This window comes from Anthonomus grandis, chromosome 1 (genome assembly GCF_022605725.1).
Source record: "Anthonomus grandis grandis chromosome 1, icAntGran1.3, whole genome shotgun sequence".
Classification (NCBI taxonomy): domain Eukaryota; kingdom Metazoa; phylum Arthropoda; class Insecta; order Coleoptera; family Curculionidae; genus Anthonomus; species Anthonomus grandis.
This window is the reverse complement of record NC_065546.1, coordinates 41,345,616-41,366,268: the sequence shown is the minus strand read 5'-3', so window position 1 is coordinate 41,366,268 and position 20,653 is coordinate 41,345,616. Positions and strand designations below refer to the sequence as shown.

The window sequence follows — 20,653 nt, the reverse complement described above, 5'->3', positions numbered from 1 at the left end:
ATTTCAGTATTAACAAGGCCAGATATTACATTTGCTGTCAATTTTTTGAGTCAGTTCAATAATTGCTATACCGAACAACATTGGAAGTGTGCTAAGAGGTTACTTAGATATTTGCAGGGGACCAAGGGATATTGTTTAGCTTATAAAAAAGATAGCAATTATGACTTAAAGGGATATGTTGATGCAGATTTTGCAAGTAATGAAATAGATAGGCGGTCATATACAGGGTTTGTGTTTATGTTGTCTGGTGGGGCTATTTCATGGGAGTGTAACAAGCAAAAAACGGTGGCATTAAGTAGTACTGAAGCCGAATATATGGCTATTACAGAAGCTTCTAAAGAAGCTGTATTTTTTAGGAATTTGTTATCTGAAATTCTCGATAAGTTTTTGTGCATAAGTGTATTTAATGATAACCAAAGTGCACAAAAATTAGCTTTGAACCCTATATGTCACAAGCGTTCTAAACATATAGACGTTCGTTACCATTTTGTCCGAGAATTAATTGCAAATGGTTTTGTAGAGTTAAATTACTTATCTACGGATGAAATGCTGGCGGATGTCTTAACAAAAGCATTATGTTCTGTAAAGCACGCTAGGTTTACGACAGAATTAGGCTTAGGTTGTTAGATGTTTACAGTGAACTTAGATTAAGTTGTGATTAATTGGTTTAGATAAGTGGGAGTGTTAATATTAGATATCTAAACCTATTAACACCATCTACTGGTAGCTTGAGTAAAGTGCCGTATTCAGTATGTCGTGTTGCCTAACCGCTTGTAATATAAACTGTCAGTATTAAAAATAAAGTAGTAGTTGTCACGATCTTATCTGAACCGCGTGTCGTTTCATTTCAATCCCCAAATTATCCACTGATAATTCAATAAAAAATATATATCTTAGAGCAATTTTGGAACTTTTTGGGGGCTAAAATTGTAAATTTATAGGATTTTTTGTGTAATTTATACACACGAAAAATAAAACAACCTTATTGACAAAAATGGGAATGGCTTCACTATGTTTCCCCTAGAGTAGTATTTTCTGGTTTTGTCTGGAACACTTTTTAGTTGGATGGGTTAGCTGTGGAGTCAACTTTAGATAAAGGCATAATATAGTTAGATTTTACATTACATGCACAAAACACATTTATCAGATGTTACAAAATAGGAATTATTTGATATTTTAGTAATATAATATATTATAAGAGTAAATTTTGAAAAAAAAACATAATTTAAGATATTTAATTATTAATAGGTAAATAACAACGATGAAGTTTAATGTAAATTAACTTATAGTCAAAACAATAAATATCTACCAACTAAAGGGCTACCTTCCGCATGTCAAAGATATTAGATTATGACTTGACATGCACAAGAGGCGTATGTACACACGCATATACAAGAACACCCACATGGGGCTAGCGGCGCTCCGTGTGGATGTGTATACAAAGGCACAATTCAGTTTTTCCATTTCATAACTATTAACATATTGCTTAAATAAGGCTCAAACGACTATCTAACCCACTATTTAGCGCCAACACAATGTTCCAATCCCTTTTTGCAATCCCAACTCCAAAGGTGCGCCAACTACACAGTCCCATGTGCACCCGCTTTGTATGCGCACATGGGTCTACTGCCCCGTATGCATATATTATGATTATATAAATAAACAAATACCTATAATGAGACACGACAGAAAATTATAATAATCGTATTAGTACAGTATCCACTCCCGATAAATAATAAAATAATTATTTGTTGACGTAAGTGACATTTGACAGTCTTTTTTATTTATGAATAAATGCGTATTTATATTTTTATATATTGTATATTATTGTATATTATTATTTTTAATATTTGATATTTCTGATTTGCGTGTGGAAATTTGTGTTTATGACCTAAAGAAGTGATGTAAATTCTTCTAAGTTACAGAATTTGGTTACTTAACTCTTTCAAGGGCCCTGGTGTACAAAATGTACCACCTTAATGCATGCTCTAGTTAGGCGGTGGTACATATTTAGCACCACTGGTATAAAATTTATTTACGAATGGAGCAGTGGTTTAGTTTATGAACCACCATTAGAAATAAGTTGTTTACGTCCTTATAAAGAAGTGCGCCTTGCGGTAACGGCGCCGGACATAGAGCCACTGCCTGAAAAATAAATTAAGGTTATAATTAAGTTGTCAAGAGTGTAAACTAACTGTGAGTGAGAGGAAGACTAAAAAAGTAAGTATATTTGTATATTTGCGTTGTAATTATATTATAAAGCTATTTTCTTATTATTATATTACTATGATGGAGACTGAATATTTATTTGAAAAAATCCTGTAATATTTGATATCTGTCTGGTACTCTATGCGTACCACCGCACACATTAGGTTTTTTATTTTTTGCGACAGCTTTTTTTTATTTTCAGGTTCCAACATGTCCGACTTGCCATTTAAGTTGGTTAACATGACGCAAGATGATCTATTCGCTGAAATAGAGAATATTTATTTAGAAATAGAACAAAATCATGCAGTCGCTGAAGAAATTCCTTCTGATAGCGAATCATTAGCCAGTAACAAGGGCGAAGAAGAAAGCGACACGGAAGCAACCATCGGAAATAATGTGCTAATATATTCAAGTAGTGACTCTGAAGATGATTTGCCTTTGATAACAATTGCTAGAAAAATTCAAACAGCTGCATTTGCCACACCTGCTGGCAGAAAACCTCCAATTGCTTCACCTCCAGATTTTGCTGCTCAGTCTGGTTTAGCTGATTGCGTGACGAATATGATAGATCCAACTCCGTGCAAACTGTTTCAGCTGTTTTTTTCTGAGAATTTCATAAAAGATATGGTTTTTGAAACAAATTTGTATGCTCAACAAAAGTTTAGCAAGCATAAAGCAACCGATGTTCGCGAAATAAAAACATTTTTGGGGTTGAATTTACTTATGGGCATAAAGCGCCTTCCGAGTTATAGGGACCATTGGTCCAGTGCGCCAGATCTTCATGACTCTTATGTAAGTAATCTAATGTCAGTGAAGCGTTTTAGTTGGCTGCTTGGTAACTTTCACTTGAACGACAATTCACTGATGGCAAAAAAAGGGGAAGCAAATTACGACAAACTATATAAAGTAAGGCCATTGTTGATTTCTATGGCAGAGGCTTTTGGCAAATGCATGCTGCCAAGTCGTGAAGTTGCCATAGATGAATCTATGATAAAATTTAAAGGGAGAAGCTCCCTCAAACAATATATGCCAAAGAAGCCCACTAAAAGAGGGTATAAAGTGTGGGTACTGGCAGATAAAAACGGATATTGTCTAAAATTTGATATTTATACAGGAAAGCCAAGTGGTAATGCCGAGAAGAACTTAGGGTCAAGAGTTGTCAAACAGCTATGTGAAGGGCTAGAAAATAAAAACCACCTTGTCTACTTTGACAATTTTTTTAACGGGGTAGAACTTATGGAAGATCTAAAGAATATGAATATACATGCCTGCGGCACTGTTCATTCTTCTAGGCGACATATACCGAATTTTAAAGCTGATAAGAACATGAAAAGAGGTGAAATGGAGTGGTTTACGAGCAATAGTGATTTATCGGTCATTAAATGGAAGGATAAGCGTTCCGTTTTTCTTTTGTCCAACTTCCACGATCCACGTGATATGCTTGAAGTGAACCGGAAAGAAAAGGATGGATCAATTACCAAAGTACCCTGTCCAAAGGCACTTGCTGACTACAATGCAAATATGAATTTTGTTGACAAGTTCGACCAAAATTTGTCTTACTACAAAATAGATCGAAAAAGTCATAAATGGTGGCATCGAATTTTCTTTTTTTTTCTGGACGCTGCAGTTGTTAATGCTTTTGTATTATATAAGGGACTGCAGCTTCCACCTCTTTCTATGAAAGATTTCCGACGAAGTATAATAGAAGGACTTGTAGCAGAAGCTCTGGTGGCTAGAAAAAGATCTGCTTCAAGTTTTGAAACTATTGCTATAAAGAAAAATAAACCATATGTTTCCGAAGAAGTCCGATTTGAAGGTTCGACACATCAACCTGAACGTGGTACTCGACGTCGATGTGCTAACTGTAACACCAAAAAGAACCAAGTCAGAACGGAATGGGTTTGCAGCGTTTGCAACGTGCCTCTCTGCTTAACTAAAAATAAAACATGTTTTCAAGACTTTCATAGAAATAAATAAGAACGGGGCAGTGGTACATATATAGCACCAGTTGTTTTTTCACATTTATGTACAAAATAATAAGTAAAAATAAAAAATAAACAAAGTTACTAGTATTATTTATGTTCTTAAGTTATAGTTTACAGAAAAATAAACATAATAAGAAAAAAAAAAATCTGTGCCCAAATAAAGAATAAAAATTTTAAATTTATTGCCCCTGAAAGAGTTAAGGCTTTAAATTTAAATTAATAGCATATATAATGGTCAACGTGATGGCTAGTCGCAAATAGAGTGTAGTTAAGCCGGGTGTAATTGTAAATTATACGTAAGTAGAAAATCCTTTAAAATTTTTAAATTTTGCATTTGTTACTTCATCCTCACTTTTTTATCAATAAAAGGTCCAAACTTAACGTTTTAAAAATGTTCAAAAAAAAATCGGTTTTTAGACGTTCCTGTAACTTTAACGGACCCTACTTATGTCTAACCACAAAAATAACTTTTAAGTTTAGTAAATAATATCCGTAATGAGAATTTCTACTTTAACTTTTTCCCCAGAATACTCAAACAATAATAATAGACGTCTGACAGTTGACTAATTCCGTTCTATAATTTCGACTAGAAAATTTCAACCACTTTCTTCAAGTTGAAATTAATTTCGATTAGTCAAAATTCGATGACGTCATATCCATAATTCAGTCAAAATCCCCAAGGCTCGCAAAGTCGCATTTCGACGTCGCCATATTTATTTCAAACTGTTTTCGGTCGAAGTATTAATTAGAATCAGGGCCTTGGTGTGGCGTGCGCGTTCCGTTCAATGTATACGCGCCTTTAAAGCTACTTCTGCGTCCTCACTACCTGTCATCAGCGTCTGTCTGTCAATGCCTTCATTGCCTCTGTGGCCTTGACGTTCCTTTCAACGGGAAACGTCAAATTTTAAATATTTGACATTTAAGGATCGAACGTTGTTTTTTTTTTTGGTAGAATTTAGTGGAATCCAAGACAAAAAAAGTGGACATTTTCCGTTCAAATATTTCTGTTTTTAACTGTTACACGTGCTAGGACCACTTACCATATAGCCTTTTAATAGCAGGTAAGAGAAAATTCCAGATTAAACCCCATCTTGTTTTCTATGCATTTGTCTATTCCATTTTTGGATTTGTTTCATTAGGATATGCATTGGGGTTTATAGCTCCCAGATTATGGCATACCTACTAATTAACTTAATTCGAAACGCCGCAAGTACGTAGTTAGATATTTCAGGCGTATTAATTTATTATTTATACAAAGAACTCAGCTATTAGGACATTGAGGCCTAGGAATATTAGGAGTAATACCTAAGCCTTCTGATCTAAATTTTTCATTCTCCCTTAGCTGATCCTATATAGTAAGACTCTGGAACAATTTGTAAAACCTTATTTTGTGTAGAAGTTCCTGCTATTATTACTGATTATTAACTGATTCATTAGGCAGTCTGTCATTCCAAGAAGCTTCCCCTTTGGTCTTGAAGTCATAAAGTGAATAATAAACTCTGGCACTCTTACCTAATCATCCAACATTCAAATATTTATTTAGAATTTCAGTTAAATGTTGAATAAAAGAGACTTTCATTGTTAATGTTTTAATTAAGTGAACGTTAAGTTTGCTGCACTGTTTGTGAATTTTTAATGCTGTAATGCTTTAATGATTCAGGAGCTGCTTCTCTTTAGAGCTTCTTTGGCCTTGTATCATGATGCTATGATTAATTCACTATTTATATGCTTTTTTTATATTAATTCACTAAATCAAGTATGAAAAGAGCATATGCAGAATATAAAACTAACACTGAAAGAAGCACGTATACAGAGATCCCAAATTTTTCTGGTCTTTTATTCGTACTTTTAAAAATGATGCTAAATGACTTATAACAACCTCTCTGTAAATGGAGCTAAAAACATTGCAAACTTGTTCGCCCAGTATTTTTGTTCTGTTTTTTCAACTGACATACAGCTTTCACAGAAACAGAGATTAGGAATGCCATTAAGAAATTGAAAGGAAACAGATCTGTTGGATCTGATGGTGTTCCTGGATATATTATTAAGGGTTCTGTTGATTTCTTAGTAAAGCCTTTTTTGCATATTTTTAACCTCTGTTTACAAACTTCAACATACCCTAAAGCCTGGCATATAAGTAAATTCATTCCAATATTAAAAGAAGGTGCCAGGAATGAAATAATAAATTATCGACCAGTTACTCTATACTAAACTCTGTATCTAAAGTCTTTGAAATTGTATTGTTTGATAGACTATATGATAAAGTAAAATATAGTATATTGGACAATCAAAAAAGTTTACATTGGCTAACTTAATAACATTTTGCCAGTTTGTACATGATGCCTTTAATAAGAAAAACCAAGTTGATGTAATATATACTGATATGGAGAAGGCTTTTGACAGAGTGAAACATAGTCACATAGTAAAATCTCTCTATAAAAGTAATATTACAAATATTTTAATAAAATTAATAATTTCTTATTTAACTGATACACAGCAATATGTTGAAGTCAGGGGTGCAAAGTCTAATATTTATACTAGTACCTTTGGAGTTCCCCAAGGATCCAATTTGGGACCCCTTTTGTTTTTAATTGCTATAAATGCCATATTGTATGCTATAGGTAATTCAAAAGCCATATGTTTTGCTGATTTTAAAATGTATATGGAAATTAGTACACCAGAGGATTGTCATGTTTTGCAAAGAAATTTACAAAGTGTTTTAGACTGGTGTAACTTAAATGATTTTAGTTTTAATAAAAAAAAGTGTTGTTCTATGTCTCTAACTTGTAATAAAAATGTGTTTAAATGTGAATATAGCATTAATGATATAACCAGTATGTAGACTGTAAGCATGAGAAAGACTTGGGTATTATTGTGGACTGTAATTTGACTTTTACAGACAACATTGTTGAGTTTGTAAAGAAAGTACATAGAACAATGGGATTTATCGTCACATCTACCAAGGATTTTAGTGTTGAGTGTTGTCTAAAATTGTTTAACAGTCTGTTGTTGACAGTATTGGAGTAAGGTAGCATTATATAGTCACCACAATATGGGGTGTGGACTAATACTATAAAGCATGTACAACATTAATTTCTGAAATACATGTTTTTCAAAAAGTATGGATATTATCTAAGGCAGAGCCTTAACCATTCATTGTTATTGCAGGAATTTAATATGCTCTTCCTGGAAAATAGACACCAAAAAATTTGCCTAGTGTATATGTATAAAATCTTAACAAATAAAATTAACTCTCCAGAAATGCTTTCAATGCTGCAATTCTCTTTTAATATCCATGCTAGTGACTTGGACATAGATTTGATAAGCTTAGAAAGTTTTACTAGAAGTATAAATGATGCTTCTCAGATGCAGGATTTAAATATATAAAAATAATTTATATATTTTAATAGTTACATTAGTTCCTGTATTAGTAGGTATTTAGATCATTTTCAAAGAGCTATAAGGATTTTGTATTGTTTACTAGTGCTTCTGATTATTTTGAATTTATTAGTTCTAGGTAATTTCAGTATCTGTAATTGGCTATTTGCTGTTGATGCTGTAATAATAAATAAATAAATAAATATTAAACTATTTTTTAAATTATATACAGCACTATCTGAAGAAATCTGATTACACCTAATAAACATTTAGTAATACATCTTAATGATCTAGCTTGAGATCTTAATCTTCAAAGCAGTAGGATAAAATAAACTTTATACTGGCTTAAGTTGAACATTTGTCAATGGTAATGCTGAAAAACTAGCTCGGCCATTGAAAAACAAATAAATGAACTTAAAATGAGGGAGTGCCTACCAACTAGATACATCTAAAACTAGTACCTGTGTAAAAAAATATAACTGTGTAAAAAAAACAGAGTAAAACAATTAAAGACTTCAAAAATTATTAAAAATTAAAAACCTTAAGGAGGACAATTACATCCCAGCAGGTGATCGTTATACATATTTGCATATTAAGCACTATCTGGATTACTTTATTGCATTTATTTAACATGTTATTAGAGGGTGAACAACTGGCGAAAATTACATTAAATACATTGACATTTTAGGTCTCCATATAACTTAGGAATATTAAACTCAATTTTATTAATTCAATGTAGATTACTAAGTTATATGTAAATATCACAGACTGTCCATGACCACCGAACATAAACTAGAATAGAAGGATCACTCTAAGCGCCGCCCAAAATGTTGCCTTTCTCACTCGCTTTCTGATGCTACTCTTTTTTGCTGCCCGGTGGCGACTGCGTTATACAGGGGCGTCTTCAATATTAGAACTATAATAGCGTTGTGCGGAAATTTTGTACTTTAAAAATGCCGGCGATATGTTGCGTAGATGGCTGCAGGAGTAAAAGGGGATATACATTTTTTTTTAAATAAAAATGGATTAGTTTACAGAAAAAAATACACGCTTTTCTTCAGTATTTCTTAAATATCTCGGAAAATTAAGATTCTACAAAAAAATCTAATAAACAAAAGTTGGTTTAAAAACAAAAGATTGGCTTTTGTTTGATTTATCTAGGTGCTATAGGCGCTAAGATACAACTGTGTGAACATAACCCCTTTTTTTAGATAACAAAATATAATGACGTAAAATAATAACGTGAAATAATTTAAAAAAAAAACGGTTTTTAGACAAATATCTAGCACATTTTTTCAAGTATGTACTACCAAAAACTTTAAAAATAAACTTGATTGTAAGTCATTAGCATAAAAATTAAAAAAGTAAGAAATAAATTAAAAATAATTGCAGTTTTAAAAAAATTTATCAAAAAAAAATTATGTATTTATTTAAAAAATTAAAGCGTAGCCTTGTACAATGGACTATATATAGGTACCAATAATATGTTCAAAAAGTATCAGCGATTAAGAGTAAATTTTTTTTTTAAATCGTGATTTTAATCTAAAAAAATGCAAAATTGTTGGTAATATTCTGTTATTAGTGGTGGTTTTTAATAGTGAAAGCTATCCGATTTATTATTAGTTGCATTACAATCATTTGAATGATATAAATTTTAGCCACTTATACCGTCTAACTATACTTAAAACTGCATTTTTTTCATCATTAAGGGTGGTTTTTAAGGGTTTAAGTTTCAAAATATTGATGTGTACTATAATCACCAATGTAAAACTATATTTATCTTGCATATTTATATGAATTCTAGGTTGTAAAACACCTATTTTCATTTTATTTTAATTTTAGTGGTTTGTTCTTTCATCCCCTATTTTAAAAGCAAATAATTAGGCATTTAATAAGTTTTTTTTATTTAACTGCCTTTTTATATTTCACTGTTACCGAGCTCCATATGCTGAGTGTTGTTATCACATTATTATGTAAATTTTATTAAATATTTAATAAATGGCTATATTAACGAAGTTATTATTAATTAAGTGTATGTAATATTAGGTAGGTAGTATTACACGCTGCCCGCCGCGACGTATGAAAATATTCCTTATTAAAAATGTTTCAAACACCCCCCGTATCGTAAAGGAATGCCGCCGAAACTAAATAATGATTTACGACCGGGTAAAAAAAGTCGGCACTGTTTAGAAGTCCCTACTTCAAACGGCCGCAAGAGAGTGAACCTACTGTCTTGTTCTTTATACTGTGCCATGACAAAGTCTCTTCTTTGGCTGAAGGATGCCACATTACAAGTACTTAGCATATTCTGATATCAGGACACCATATATGAGTAATTATTACACTTTTTTACAAAAAGGTACTTTAAAAAGCTTTTTTTTTGAATTTTTTTCTATGTTGTTCTTATGAACTTTTCTTCAGGTGACCCAATTATAGCTCATACTCATGTGGTTGAACTATTGCATTCATTAAATAATTTAATAATAGCATTAAAATTCCCAGAATTTCTGATGATAAAACCTAGTTCTATATATATTGGCATTCTGCTTTTCTGTGAATGACGGTGTCAGATAGCTTGTAATCATATATTATAGGGTTAGTTTTACAAGTAAAGTAACTTGATACTTGCAAATATGAAGAGACATTTTATTGTCTATAAACCATTTTTTCAGATTTTTCTTCGAGAGAGAATAAATTTGTTTAACAAAAGTTGTCAGGAAAAATCTAGAAACTACTAAAATTAAAATCTGCAGAAGAGTTCCTTGAGAGTTTTCCTAGGTATCTAGCCTTTTTGGCTGTTCTGGTCTTCTGTAGTATTTTATAAATTCTTGATCTCTGTCAATATCCAGTTTTTCAACACTTTAATACTTATTATTATCTTATTCAATTTGATCTTGATCTTTCTTGATTGATTTGATCCTGAGAAAATCAAATGAGTTTAAACTCTTTTTTTTAATTGCAATGCTATAGGCCTTGTTTTATAGTTCAATCGGTCTCTAATTATGTCAACAAGGGGTTCATACAATGTCTTTATATGTTTTAAACTTTCAGCTTTGGCTGTGTGTTTGGTGTCCAAACCTTTTAAACCAATAGCATTTTTAACCTCCACTAATTTAGATCTAAGTCATTTTGCTCTTTTTATGTGAAAACTAAAAAGTATGTAGAAGTCCTCCAATATGTTAAAGGTATCTGCTGTAAGAGCAGCTATGCTCAACTGGAATGTTTCTGTGGTGTGTCTGGGAGCATATATAGGGAACATAATAACCTACATTTTTCTATATTTTTTATTGAGTCCCTTTAACTTTTTCAGACATTGCAGAAGCAAAGTCATAGGATTGAAATGTCAATGAAAAGTCGTGTTTGGATAAGTCAATTTTATTGTTGCTAACATTTCAATTTTATCTGTAGCATTGCCTTCACCTGTTTTATATCTGTTACTACCTAACACCTAATAATCTTTCTTTTGGCCTACCCATGCTGTTGACAGTGAGTACAGCTACACATCAAATGTCCTTGTTGCTTGCATCTGGTTTGTGGTTGTAATGTCTCCTTTATCTTTTTAACTATATTTTTAACACATTCTATCAGTTCATTTTGAAATCTGCCACTTAAATAACTCACATAGTATGGTATGGTCTTTTCTTTATGTCATCTAACCATTTTGTTAAAAGTGAAATTATGGCAAGTCTGAGTACTTAAACAAAATTTCTATCCAAATCATCATTTCCTCGAAATGCCAGATCTCGATAAGCTAGATTTTTTGCAACGTTAAGTAGTATTTTTATAGCCAATGATTTTTTTTGCAATTTTTCCAAAGTGACTATGTGAATTTATCATAGCCGATTTATGTGATATAAAGCTGATGTGTTGTTTTAGTTTGCCTAACTCATCTCCGCCACAACTCTTCATTTTACCCAATTTTTTAGCACCTTTAGTCAAGTCCACGCATTTTCTGATTTTTTTCACTCCCAGGACCAGTATCAATAAGCACAAGATAAAATATAAAGTAACGTAAATTGAACCACAAACCGTGTCAATTAAAACAATAGTGTGGTGAAAAGTAGTCTCAGCATTGCCAATGTTGTCAAACTTGCCAAATGAAATAATAATTCTAAAAAAAAACCTACTGTCTTACTTCGGCAAAGAGGCTCTAGAGCCCATTCTACCTTCTATCACTGTGTCATTTCTGTCACTTCACATCTGTATCATGTCTTAAAAAACGAAACTGGCTAAAAATTTCCCGAACTGAATCAGCTATGATTGAAACAAATGATTGAAAAAGAAAAGAGGACCCCATTGTCCCATGTAACACAATGTTATGTTGAAGCTAAAAAGCTGATTTGATTTGATTTATGAGGGAACCTTAGCATTCCTTAGTGTGTATAGGGATAGTATATTCTAGGTGTATACTTTTGCCTTAAAAAATATATTGCTAAACTGGAATATAACTTAAAAATTCGAACAATCTAGATTATTTAAGTCAGTTGGGCAAAATTTGTATATTTGCCCTAACAAAGTTTTATTTTAAATTAATTTTTTTTTTATAAACTTCAGGCTTGTTTGTCCCAACTGCATTTTTTATTGGTAGGGGGATGGTGTTTGTCCTGTGCATACCAAACTTCAAAGTTTTCTACTAAAACAAACACATAAAATTTAATTCCATATCTGGTTTATTGTCAAGACAAATTTATTTTTTTAACCAAGCTTAAGAAAATACTACCATATTAATATGTATGATCTTTCTTACAGATGTAAGTTACCTGTAACAATGGGTGACGAAAATGAGCAAGAATATAAAAACTTGCCTGCAGAAGATAAATGCGTACACAAACTTTGGAAGGCCCGGGTATGCGGCTATGAAGAAGTAACGAAATTATTTAGACAACTAAACGACGACAAGTCTTCCGAATACGGAAAATATTTAGGTCTTGTTAAGAAATTTGTAACGGATAGCAATGCTATGGGACAAGAAAAGGGTTTGGAAGCTACCCTGGCTTACGTTGAAAATTATGCGCATGCCGGAAAAACAGTTTCCGAAGTTATGAGTGGAATTGTGACCAAATGCATTGCTGCTCCAAAGACTAAAACCAGAGAACTTGCTTTGCAAGTTATTTTAATGTATGTGGAAATAGAAAAATATGAAGCTGTAAGTATTTTTTGATTTGTCTATGTGGTTTATTTAAAGTATCTAATATATAGGTTCAAGAAGAGTTGATGAAAGGCACAGAACAGAAAAATCCCAAAATAGTAGCAGCATGCATTCAAGCTTTAACCACATCTTTAAGATATTTTGGTGTGAAGATTATTAGCCCAAAGCTTATGATTAAAAGAATTGGGGTGTTACTCTCTGATAGGGATAAAAATGTTCGTGATGAGGCCAAATCAATGGTTGTTGAACTCTATAAGTGGATGGGACCTGGCTTAAGGTGTATAATTCAATAATAACTTTTTAAATCGCCTGTTGCTTATTATCTTTTGATTTAGGAACCATTTACAATCGGCCAATCTACAACCTATTCAACTGACTGAGTTAGAGACGGAATTTTCCAAAGTTGAGGGTCAAAAGGTTTCGCCGAGTCGGTATATTCGATCTCAACAAAAGAAACAAGAGACATTAGCTGCACAAGCGCAAGAAACTAATGGTATGTGTTTAATCACTAACAATGGTGGCACAGGTTTTATTTAATTAAAGGTTGGATATTATTATTATTAGGGTTGGATTCTTTCATAGATAACAGTCAGCTGGCCTGAGGAGACATAAGAAGGTCAAAACTAATTAGCTATGTTAATGATTTAATGCTGTCCTAATTTTAATTTAATTGTTATAGGCCAAACCTTAATGAAATGTTAATTTTTTCAGAAGAGGATGATGAAGTAGATGATGACAGTGCACCACCAGAATTAGATCCATACGAACTAGCAAATCCAGTCGATATTCTTTCCGAAATTCCTAAAGATTTTTATGATAATGTTGAAAGCAAGAAATGGCAAGATAGGAAGACAGCACTAGAGGCCATAGAAAATTTAACTAAGAATCAAAAATTGGAGAATGGTGATTATGGGGATCTAGTAAGGGCATTGAAAAAGGTAAGCAGAAATTGAAATGTGTTTAGGTTATTTTATAAAGTAATAAAAAATGAATTCCAAAAATTTGTCATATTTGATAAAAGTGAATATTTAAAAATTAAAAACTCATCATATTTGACCTCACATGGTATCTCCAATAATTAATGAGATATGTCGCCATACTTCCACGAATTTGTAAAACCCTGTATTCTTTTATTATTATATATAAGTATATTCATATAGGATATATCAGACCATGAGGGTATGTATGCCCAATTCCTAGGTGATTTTAAAAACAAATCTAATCGTCGTTTGAGAGTCTCTTGTAAACTTCTTTTTGTAGCTGAAAAAATTTAAACCATTTTCTCACTTTTTATATTCGAAACTGCTACATCCATAAGTCCGTTAGTCCACCATCCTGCACTATTCATAATACTCAAGTAAACAACTTATCTCTACCAATCCCCGCCTCCTCACTTATGAGAAACTCTCTTATACAGGGTGATCTGTACAAAATCTAGGGCATATTCTTTGCTTAGTTGTAGGATGTTAAATTTAAAAAATAAGAGTCGTTTATAATTTTTTTTTATTTTTTAAAAATTTTGCCACATATTACTTTAAAAATTGGTATCTAGCGGTTTTTTAAAGTATGAGAAATTCGAAAATGGGCATCTTTTGACTGCTGTCGATGGACGGCGCTCCACACTGCACTGTTGATTAGCTAAAATCGCCGTTTTATTTATTTTTTGTAAACGGAACAATTTCTTGAAACGTTTTTCGGTAAAAAAGGTACTCTTGTTAGAACCCGCTAAAATTAACTATTACCAAGATATTTCGTATTTTAGTCTTTAAAGCCGCATCCGAACTTAAAGAAAAAAAAATTAAGTTATGAGCTTAAGTAATGAAATTCAGTCAGTAATTAGTGCCAACTGATTTTTTTTTTTAAACTTGTATGTATGTGTAGAAAAGTAATAATGAACAAATATTTTTATTGTAAAGGATTTTCGTTATTACCAATATGTTCGGAAGAAAAAAGCATTGCTTGTTAGGATAAGTGTTTCAGTGAGAATTTGCTAGTGCGAAAATAAATAAAAAATTGGCTGAAAGGACAGTTTTGCAGAAATAACGGATATGTTATTAGTTTTTGGGTATTGTGAAGGAAATAGCCAAGAAAGTGTCAGGGTATATGGACAAGGATTTCCAGATCGGCGTATACCAATCATCAAACATTTGCTGCTATTGAGAGACGCCTTCGCGAAACCGGTAGTGTTAGTCCTGTAACTGTCAATTATGGACGGCACCATATGATAAGGACTCCTAAGATGGAGGAACAAATTTTGGAAAGAATCCGTGAAGATCCTACATTAAGCACCAGACGCTTAGGTTCAGAAGTACGAGCATCTAAGGATGTGGTTCAAAGAACAGTAGCTTTATCCATACCACATTCAAAAGGCGCAAGATCTTTTGCCTACCGATTTTGAACAACGGTTGGCCTTCTAATAATTTGTCAATGAAAACAGCCAACAAAACTTAAATTTTGCTAAGCAAATTTTGTTTACAGATGAAGCATGCGTTATGAGAAGTGGTGTAACTAATTTTCATTGCAACGCCGCTTGATCGTATTCTTGATTTCACCGACATAAGGAATCTTTACCAGCGATGCCGTCAAAAAATATTTATATGATCAATACTTTTTAATAATAGATTATGCTTTACATTATTGACAATATTATCGTTTATGAACTGTTTATACGTTTTTTTTAAAGTACTTCATTAGAGTAGGTATCTATCTAATAAAAAGCATTTATATGGAAAATAAATATTTTATAATTATTATGCATTTCTTAATAGGTTTTTATTATTTTACGTTTATGATGACATCATGATGTTATGACAGTATCGGTATTTACTTGTAAAAAGATCGGCTTGAATCACCTTTTCCAATCCTTATTTCTACTTTTTATTTTTAATCCAAAATCTAACACTAATAAATTAAATTAACATTATTATATGCGTTGATATATAGCTGCAAATTTCTTCTTTTGAAAATGTGTGCAAAATTGACAGCAGAGAATCAATGAATATGTTTGTAAATACAACACTTGCCCCTGTGCACATGTTAAACTCAAACAAAGTTGTTTACTAATTCTTGTCTTTCAAGTGTATTATCGTTTCGAAACTAAGATTTACTTTGCAAAAATGTTTTGCATTAATCTCTCCTTAAGACATTTTCATATTCATTTTCTTGCATTGGACTTAAATAAAATGATTTCAACGGGAAGTCATCCAGAAAAAGGTGTTTGTATTAGGGGTTATGTAAGTGCTTTTCACGCTACGGGATCTTTCTTTAAATTGATCTCACTTAAAGTAACATTTTTAAAATTGTTTATTAAGACGTGATTAATATTAAAAGTTAAATTGAATTTTACAAAAATAGCAACACCATCATTTCTATTATACTTTGCCCCATTATAAATAATATAAAAGAATTATTTGGCTTGCCTGAAGAAGTTAGTAAAAAAAAACTAAATTAAGAGGATTTAATTTTTTTCATCTTTTTTTGCTCTTACTTTACTCACTACATTTAAAAATAGGAAGTGTATAGTCTGCCGATCGTTCGGCTGTTTAGTGTATTCCGGTAGTCTACCGACCGCTTGGTCGGCGGAATATACAAAACTATTATTCTGCCGACCGCACTCGAAACATAACAAAAAAAAAACAAACAGAACGAAAGATGCTTGCTTATAAAAAGTTTATAGGAAATGTCAATTTTTATTGAGTAAAAAACTATTAAAAAATTATTAATACGTAATAATGTAAAAATTATTATTTATTTAACATGAAAGTAATAAAAACAATAATTACAAACTTAATACTTTTTTGTCACTTTTCACGTTTCTTCCTCAGACCCACAAAGGTGGTACTAATGCCCCTAGGACAGCGTCTTCTTTTCATTTTGAGAGGCAATTTTACGTTGCACAATTGATTGCACTTTTCAAGATTATTACCTTCTGATAGTTCTGATGAGTTTATTTCATTATTTGTAATAATCATATTCATGTTCATGTCAGCATCTAATTGTTAGTATGAAGTTTCTGGAAAGTGATTAGCAAATAAATACTTATAAAAATAACTGACAAATGACATAATAACATATACCTTTATTATGCATAACTTCTGCCACTACTGGGTTATGTTGATTCCCCATTTCCAATAAATCTAATTTCTCATTTGATCGTGGATATGAAGTTTCTATAAAAAATCAATAGACCGTCAAACGACTTGCTGGAATAAAATAGTAATAACATATACCTATATTTTTAATAACTTCTACTACGTTGTTCTGTTCGGTTAAATCTAAAAGACAACAGTCATATATGACTGTTTCCTTAATATTTGATTGTGGATCTGAAGTTTCTGAAAAAACAATAGATACTAAAACGAATTACGGAAATAAAATAGTAACATTACCAATATTTTCAATAACTTCTACCACTACGTCTTTCTGTTGATTCACCAGGACATCGCCGTCGGTTAAGTCTAAAGGACTACTATCACATAAGACCGTTTCGCCCTCGGTTTCGCCAGCATTTGATTGTGGAGAGAAAATATCTAAAATATAAATAGAAAATCAGTGAATTATTGTAGAATAGAAAGAAGCCAAACAATAACTAACCCATATATTAAATATGTTCTATTACTATTACGTCTTTGTAATGATTCGCCATGTTACCTAGATTATTTATAACTGTAATGTAGTGCTCAAATTTCTTAGCACCACATTCTGAAACAACATTGGCTAATTTATGACATGCATTCATGGCTATTTTGTATTTTTGTTGCTGAGATAAAACCTTTACATGATTTTTAATCTTTATAGTCCGAATAGGATGGTCTTCTTCCATATTTTCTCTTTCACCTCCAAAGTCATTAGCGTGACTCTTAATGTAATGAGACTTTTGAAATCGCTTGGCAACTAAGTTCTCACAATACAGACTTAACTCCATTTTTCGCCTTACTGCAAAAATATGTTTGCAAGGCAGATTCATATCCTTTCGAAATCCACATGGACAGTCACTTTGTGTTATAGAGAGTTCTCCATATGTACGTGTTTTCACTGTATATTTTAGATTATTAAATTCTTTTAAATTTAGAACATCCACTTTCATGCTTAACTCAAGTTGCCTTTGTATAAAATGGAAGGCATAGGGTGTTACCAGTTTTAGATACAGAGTTTGCTTGAAAATCCGTCACGGGAATTTTGGCTATAACTATTTGAACAGCGTGATCCTTTTCACTGCGAAGAATTTTAATGAACGTTAAAAAATCTTCATAAAATGCATTTATATTGTTAAATTTCGAGCAAACTTGTTTGATTTTCTGATTCAAAGACTCTAAGTGATTAGTTGTACTATTGTTAAAGGTAACAGCACTTTTCTTAAACCCCTCAACCCATTCTGTTCGTATGTTATGCCAATATTCATTAAAGTAGTTTAAAACCTTTGGTACATTTAATGCTATTAGGAGATCATAGTTTTTAAAATATTCCTCTCAGTGTATGAATAGGCCATTTTTTGACAAATATTTAAACATTCTTGTCTTTGTGCAGCAGATATACTTATTGCCTCTGTTGGATATTAGTTCTGAATGCCTTTTTTCAGTCATGTCTTTATCCGTCATGATTGTATGGGTCATATGACAATTTGGATTTGATGCCTTAAAAATTTCTAGCATTTTTCTAATTGCTTCAGCTGTTTCAGAAGCCATCAAAAAAGTGGCCACTATTTCAAAATGTCCATTTCCGTCAATAATAATTAGTAAATATAGAGGCATTCTTAGATTGTTCAACTTATATGTTGCATCATAAAGAAGAAATTCAGGGTAAAATTCAAAGTATCTTTTCATATCTCTGTCAGCATAATATAACCCTACTAACTCATTATTTTCATTCACTACAATTTCTACAGTGGAGTCTTTATTCTTGTTTAACTCTGCAAATCCTGCTAAATCATCATTTCTTATGTCTTTTAACCTTGTGGCATTTACATTTGTTAAATCTCTTAAAGTAACAATTTTTCCAGTTTTATTGGTAACATATTCTTTTAACAGTTTTTTGTTACATTTCATTTGCAACAATTTCTGGACCTCTTCAACATCATCACTTTGAAGTTTTCTTTGTTTTGGAAGAGACTTAAATAAAGCCTCTGTTACATCATGAGAATGCTGCAGGAAAACCTCTGCTGCAACAAGATATTGGCCACATTCCGATAATGCTAATCGGAGTTTCATTGGACATCCTTCTTTGAAAGTACTGAAATGTGAAACACAAACAATCGTTATTTATTATACAAGGGAAGAAAATGTGTAATTTTTTTATTACTTTTTTCCCGAGGTAATAAGTAACTTCATAAAGTGACATTTTAGCACCTGGTAACAGACTTAAAATGTCAAATTTTTTTCAATTCAAACTTCAAACAAAACCGTTTTTATTGACAAAAACAAAAACATAACCTTAAAACTGTGGTCGGAAGAATAGTGTGTTGTATTGGTTGTATCATAATTTGCCGACCAAGCGGTCGGTAGACTAGCGGAATACACTAAACAGCCGAACGGTCGGCAGACTATACACTTCCTTTAAAATATTTTAATGAGTTGTGCTTTAAGTTATTCTCATTGTTATTGCTTTGCCTATTTTCTGCAACTTTTAATTTATAATTCTTTGAGAAGTAAGTAATTCCAGAGCAGGTAAATCAAAGCCATAAAATGTTAGTTTAGAAATCATTAACTGATGGTTAATCGTATCAAGAGTAGTCTAGAAAAATAAGCAGTGTAGCAAGCCCGTTATCCTAGGCTTCAAAAATATCATTTGTTACCTTCGCCAACGCAGTTGCTGTACTGAAGTTCTTACAAAACCCACACTGATTTTCTGGTATTATTTTATTTATATCATAATATTTAAGCATTTGAGATTTTTTTTCAAATATCTTTGACAACACTGATAGGATGTTTATTATTCTCAAATCACAAAAATGTTTAGGTTCCTTACATTTAGGTAAGGAATGAATTCCTTTGGAACCTTTTCAATTTAGAGAAATTTTTTGTTTCTAAACAGCAGTTGATTATATGCACAATAAATATATCAATTCTGGGACTACAGTGCTGAACCATTTTCAATGAAAGATCCGACACAGTTGCTTTTAAAAGCAAACCAAATTTCATGAACCTCTTTCTCCGTACACACGTTAAAAGAAAAATTTGCGGTGTTTAAAAAGATTACCATTGTAAAAGCCAATTTTGCTTTTGCAATTGCCATTATTTGAACTTAAAAAAAAAATGAGAAAAATAATTGTTAATGAGTTTAGGATCCGAAAGATGTATTGGTAGATTAATGCGTTTTTTGTTGTTGCAATGAACTTTTACATTATTTAAGGCATCCCAAGTTTTGCGAGGATTGTTTTGAGCTGAAATAAAAGTTAAATATTGCTGTCCTAATAGCCGCAACAGTCAAATTGCGTAGCTGTTTGTAAGTTTCTCAGTCACCATTATTTTTGGATTGTTTATGCTTTTGTAAACCTCTATCTCTATCATGCATTAGCATTTTCACGTTCCCCGTCAACCAATCTGCTTTTGGGTGTGTAACCTTTCTAATTTTTACTTTATCCAATAATTGGATAATAAATAAAGGAATTAAGAATATTAATTTTTTTATCTATATCTTCTGTGCGAATAATTGCAAACCAATCTAGATAAAATAGGTCATTCTTAAAATGTAAGGGGTTAAAATTATGAAAGCAACGATAGGAAATTATTTTAGGAGGAGCTTTTAATTTAGGCGTTGAGAAATCACAAAAACAAAGTCTGTGGTCGGAAATAGTATCCGCATTCAAAGTTCTGAATTGCCCGCAATTCTTGTAGTTTCATTAAGTACCTGTACCAAATCGTATGTATCCAAACATATTAAAACTGGGTTAGGTATTTTAAGAAAATCAATATTAAAATCTCCACTGCAGACAGTA

At 31.8% G+C, this 20,653-nt stretch overlaps 1 protein-coding gene across 2 annotated transcripts in view; it reads left to right on the top strand.

Annotated features, from left to right (window-relative positions):
• Positions 1-5,088: 5,088 nt before the first annotated feature.
• LOC126733996 (protein mini spindles) overlaps positions 5,089-20,653 on the top strand; it is a 65,142-nt gene continuing 49,577 nt past the window's right edge. For both annotated transcript variants that reach the window (XM_050437506.1, XM_050437513.1), the window contains exons 1-5: positions 5,089-5,254; positions 12,321-12,717; positions 12,771-12,997; positions 13,056-13,213; positions 13,432-13,658. In XM_050437506.1, coding sequence (XP_050293463.1) covers positions 12,340-12,717; positions 12,771-12,997; positions 13,056-13,213; positions 13,432-13,658 — 990 coding nt within the window. In that variant the 5' untranslated portion in view covers positions 5,089-5,254; positions 12,321-12,339. The remainder of the gene's footprint in view (positions 5,255-12,320; positions 12,718-12,770; positions 12,998-13,055; positions 13,214-13,431; positions 13,659-20,653) is intronic.